Here is a 6000-nt window from a genome sequence, read left to right as displayed (position 1 = left end):
AATGCCTCAAAGACGGTGCCCCCCTTAGGGGAGCTTGGGAGGTGGTTTTATAGTTTGAGGAGTGAAAAAAACGGCCACAGATAAGGACCAGGGCAGAGGAAGCTTATGTTGTTTTCAAAGCTGGTGCTCAGTGGTCTGGTGGTCTTCTTTCCAGAATAAAAAAATGCTTCATTAACATCTTCCATGTGTTGGGGGTTTTACTTCTGCAGAAGAACACAGAGATAGTGTTACTTCTACTCCTTGAAGAGGGACCAGGGCCCTGCCCCCAAAGCTGCACTATTGTCTCTTGACAGCTCCTCTCCATCCCCGCCCTTCCCCGAAGGGCAACTGTTTGAACCTGCCCTTTGGAACTCAGGGAAGGTCCTGGAGGCTGATGTTTATTCCCTAAAAATAAGAAATGGGGGGGGGACACAGAAAGGCTCACGTGCCCAGGAGACCATGGGGCCCTACTTGGTGTCAAGACTGTAAGGTTTTCATCTATGTAAAGTTAGCATTATTGTGTAATGCCTTTTCAACATAGTTTTGATTAAGAGAATACGTTTCCGCTATAACTTTTTGCCACAATGAGTTCATTACCTACACTATTGTGGCAATCGACTAAAATTTTTGAGACACTAATATTAAACTCAAACATTGCAACTTTGAGGTATAAAAAACACACACAGAGAAGACAAGTCAAGACTACACAACCTGGAGTTCCCGTCGTGGCGCAGTGGTTAACGAATCCGACTAGGAACCATGAGGTTGCGGGTTCGGTCCCTGCCCTTGCTCAGTGGGTTGACGATCCGGCGTTGCTGTGAGCTGTGGTGTAGGTTGCAGACGCGGCTCGGATCCCGCGTTGCTGTGGCTCTGGCGTAGGCTGGTGGCTACAGCTCCGATTCAACCCCTAGCCTGGGAACCTCCATATGCCGCGGGAGCGGCCCAAGAAATAGCAACAACAACAACAACAGAAAGACAAAAGACAAAAAAAAAAAAAAAAAAAAAAAAAAAAAAGACTACACAACCTGATTTATCATGGAGAGAAAGCAGGACAAGAAATGTATTTTCCAGCATGGAAATGGCTCCGTTCATGACCCTGCCCAGTGATAACATAGAAAGTAACCACTTGCTTGACTTCTATCAACACTAATGAGCTGTTTTTCTGCTTTTGAACTTTATAGACACGCCATTTTGTTATTAACTCAGCAGTCTGTATGTAAACGTTTGTTAATTCTTACACTGCAATGTTATCCATATTTCCTAAAATTACAGCATTATTCTTGTATGCATCCTGGTTCTATCTTTTTCCCCCCTTTTTTTCTTAGCAGCAATTTGGAGAAAAGTAAATGACCAAATCAATATTTTCCAACTTTATGACACATGCATAAATTTGTTTTTTTTTTTTCTGCTTTTTAGGGCCACACCCATGGCATATGGAGGTTCCCAGTCTAGGGGTTGAATCAGAGCTACAGCAGCTGGCCTATGCCACAGCCACAGCAATGCCAGATCTGAGCCACGTCTGTGACCTATACCACAGCTCATGGCAACATCAGAGCCTTCACCCAATGAGTGAGGCCAGGGATCGAACCCACAACTTCGTGGCTCCCGGACAGACTCATTTCCACTGTGCCACAAAGGGAACTCCACCATGCATCATTTTATAATATCAAACATTTGTTATTTGGAAATCTCAGCTCACTGCATTATGCAGATCTCCCAAATGTTGATACAGTTTATTTTTACAATAATAATCACACATCATACAGACTCTGGAAAACTCCTTTGTGCTTTAGTAAAAGAATGAAACTGAAAAGGGAAAATAATATCTAAATATTTATGTGAGAATTGTTGAACCTCATAGATTCTCCCAAATGGTCTTGAGGTCCTCAGGGCTCCACAGACATCTCGACATGTCTTGCGTTAGATGTTCCAGAGGTGAAAGCAGAGGAAACAACATAGCTGACGGATGATCAATGAATCAGGAAAAAAAACATATGACTGAAACTGACATAGTACAGTGGAGTGATTACATCTAAGATGCTTTCCCACACCTGGTAGTAGTGAGCATCATTTATGTAGGGTTCATCCGTGTTATAAGTAATTTTATTCAACAGAGAAAAAAGCCCTGATGTCAGTACATAAGGGAGGAAAAGCAATTCAATATTCAGAAACAACAGAGGTGTTCTGAGTCATATACGGCATTTATTATTTTTGAGGGCCAACCTATATTACACATTTTCTTCATTTCTTGAGTAACTTGGTCTGCGTGGCTTTTTACAATATGATTAGCTACAATTAGCTTCCTAAATGCTATTCTTACAAAATCCATGACTGCCATTATTACCTGTATATTATCAATATAATTCATAAAATGAATGTTGGCTTCAAAGACTACCCAGCCTGGGAAGTGTCCCAAAGGGCAATCCCATTTTTTATCGATAAGGAGAATTACAAATACAAATAAAACACTCAAGAACCCTCCTAAAACGTTAAGAAAATATCTTACATAGATACAGTAGAGGAATGTTGTAGCGAGCCAACATCAATGACTTGGTTAAACTTGATGGAGAAAAAGAAGAGAAAGCACTGGAATATAAATCCAGAATTATCAATAAATTTTCCCACTGTGGTTGCAAAAATAGCTCATGAAAAATATAATAATTGTGTGAGATCACAGGTGAGTCTCTTCTTTGCCATTTTTCTGTCATCTTCTGTCTAATTTCAGGAGTCTGAATCTTTGCGCTTTACTCACCCCGGAGGAGCTTTATGACATTGTCTCGGATCTGCTTTGTCTTTACTCCATAAACAATGGGATTCAGAGTTGGGGGAAGAAGGAGGTAAAGATTAGCCACAATGATGTGAAGAGAAGGGGGGATGGTGTGTTCCCCAAAACGGTGGGTAAAGAAAGTGAAGAAGGCTGGAACGTAAGTGATGATGATGGCAGATATATGGGCAGTACAGGTGCCAAAGGCCTTTTGCCGAGCATCTGTGGATGAGAGGCTGACCACTGCCCGGAGGATCATGGTGTAAGACACAGATATACAGAAGATGTCAAACACTCCAATCAGGAGAGCAACCAAAAGACCATAGATGACATTGATCTTGATACTAGCACAGGATAACTTCACCACTGACATGTGGTCACAATACGTATGGGAGATAACATTGCTTTGGCAGAAGGGCAAGCGCTTGACCAAGAATGGAAAAGGAATCATCAGCAACACACCCCTCAGGAAGGTGGCAAGCCCAGCTTTGGCAATAACAGGGTTAGTGAGGATGGTGGCATATCGCAAGGGGTAGCAAATGGCCACATAGCGGTCCAGAGCCATGAGCATGAGCACACCAGACTCCACACCTGTGAACCCATGGACAAAAAACATCTGTACTAAACAAGCATTGAAGTCTATTTCCTTAAGACGGAACCAGAAGATGCAGAGTGCATTGGGCAGAGTCGTGGTGCAGGTAAGGAGGTCAATGAGGGAAAGCATTGCCAGAAAAAGATACATCGGGCGATGTAGGGACTCTTCGTGATGAATGAGGTACACGAGGCCGAGGTTTCCCACGAGGGAGATGATATACATTGTGCAGAATGGGAGGGAGAGCCATACGTGTACTCTTTCCAAACCAGGAATTCCATTCAGAATAAAAAATTGGGGGGGCACATATGAATTGTTGGAAACCAGCATGGCTAACTCAGTAAAGAACTTCTATTTTTCCATCGATCTCTATCCTGAGGAGAAGAAATCTAAAAAATAGAAATTTAGTTCCCTAGATCATCCTTGAGAAGGCAGACAACTCTGTAACAGAATTACATTTGTAATAGTACCAACAATTTTGAATTAGAGTGATTATGAAAATATACAATATATGGAATAACAGTATATTACAGGAAATATTTTTAAAGTTTATAAATGATCTAAGCGTAATTTTAAAGCTGTAACCACAAAGTTGTAGTGTTTGTTTTGTCATCAAGTAGAAGAAGAAACTGAGTCAAAGGAAGCTCAAATAATGTCAAATGTCACAAAACTAGATTCAGGGACAGAAATAATATTCATATATGGCTCTAAAATTCCTGTAATGCCTTTACCCTACATCCTGGTTTGACAGAATTTGTAGCTTATGATAGCAAGTTATAATTGCATGAAAATAGCCCAGTATTTATTACATTAATTTTATGCAGCAATATATGCTGGTATGGTTATGCATTCAAAATAAGATCTCATTCAAATTTCAACTCTTTCTATGCTAACTGTATGACCGCATTCGTAAAGCCTCAGCTGATCATCTATAAGGCAAGGCTAATGATCCCAACCTCAAAGATTCTGGGAAAAATCAGAGCTCCCTGGTGGCCTATCCATTTAAGGACCCCAGATTGTCACTGATGTGGTGCAGCATTGATCCCTAGCCTGGGAACTTCTGCATACCATAGACATGGCAAAAAAAGGAAAAAAAAGTTTTAAAAAAATCAGAAGTTCATTTTACTCCTAGACTAGTATCTGACAGATTGGATACCTGGATGTGAGATTCAAGTACAGTGTCCTTGAAAGTCAATCTATCTGATTATTGTATGAAGGAAAAATAAGAAATCCCCTTTTCTCAAAATACCCTGTAATCCTCCAAGTCATTAAGGTATCTCTTTCCTTTCTGTTTTCAGCTCATTCTTCAGAGCTCGTTCTCTAGACTCTCCCTTTATTCTCTCTCTTGGAAATAGTCCAACTCTCACGACCTCAAGTACAGCGAACACGAAGATACCTTTCAGAGAATTAATTCAGAGGAAAGTTTGTTACCATTGTTGAGTCTCCCTTCTAAATGCGTACTGGAGTTTCCATCTTACATTTTCACAGACGGTCCAAGACTTTCACCACGTCCAAGACTAAAACATCACTTAAGGAGTTCCCATTGTGGTGCAGTGGTTAATGAATCCAACTAGGAACCATGAGGTTGCAGGTTCGATTCCTGCCCTTGCTCAGTGGGTTGAGGACCTGGCGTTGCCATGAGCTGTGGTGTAGCTTGCAGAGGTGGCTCGGATCTGGTGTTGCTGTGGCTGGGATGTAGGCCGGCGGCTACAGCTCCAATTAGACCCCTAGCCTGGGAACCTCCACATGCCATGGGAGCAGCCCTAAAAAAGACAAAAAAAAAAAGAAAAATAAAAAACATCACTTAAGTTTTATCCCATATACTCAAAGAAGCTCCAGCTTTGAGTCCGTTGTTTAGGTAGCGGAGTCACATCATCTACAACAGGCTCTGCCAACATCTTCGTGACCTTCTCCATCCTGCCTCTACCCCGTCTTGGGTACATTTCCCTATAATGCAACATGTCTCGGTTCTTACTCTGTTCAGGTCACTCCCACAAGTATATTATCTGTATTCTATCCTCAGATAAGGGGGAAAAATCTGTATTTTATTTATATACTTATGTATTATTTTTTATTCTTAAAGTGTAAAAATCTGTATTTTAAAATCCAGAAATATTTTTAACATAAGCCTTTCCTTCCTAGTACCACACTTGTGGTCTTTTAAAAACCACACAGCTGCATCAGCTGATTTCTTTGCTTTGCCTCCCATCTTTTTCCAATCAAATTTGTCCTATAGCATAATTTTGGGGACATTTTAATCCACTGATTAATAATCTTCAGTGTCTTCTCCACAATTTGACTACAGAGCTCAAATTTCACGATATGGTATTCAATAAATTAAAACTGAGGTCTGATCTTCTCTTTGCCATGTTATTTCTTTCCATTCCCTAAGTATCCCCAAAGTGTCTTGTTTGGATGACGAATTGTAAGGTCACCGTATCATAGCATTTTTTGCTTAAACATTGCTAACTACTTGCAAATCCCAAAATACTTCATAGATCTCAAGCCTATATTGACTTTGATCTATTATTTTCCCTTATTGAAACTCTCTCTCCCATATCCTTATCTTGATGTCTTCTTTGAATACTGAGATTGAAGGTCACTTCCTCTAAAAAGGACCATTCATCCCATAGTCTAGGATAAAGTCTTGTGACTAAATTCCCTG

General features: G+C 40.7%; 1 protein-coding gene across 1 annotated transcript; it reads right to left on the bottom strand.

Annotated features, from left to right (window-relative positions):
• LOC100522337 (olfactory receptor 52N5) lies at positions 2724–3665 on the bottom strand. The gene has a single exon (XM_003129478.1). The coding sequence runs from the start codon at positions 3663–3665 to the stop codon at positions 2724–2726; it is 942 nt and encodes a 313-aa protein (XP_003129526.1).

This window comes from Sus scrofa, chromosome 9, assembly GCF_000003025.6.
Source record: "Sus scrofa isolate TJ Tabasco breed Duroc chromosome 9, Sscrofa11.1, whole genome shotgun sequence".
Taxonomy (NCBI): domain Eukaryota; kingdom Metazoa; phylum Chordata; class Mammalia; order Artiodactyla; family Suidae; genus Sus; species Sus scrofa.
This window is presented reverse-complemented; position numbering and strand designations above follow the sequence as displayed.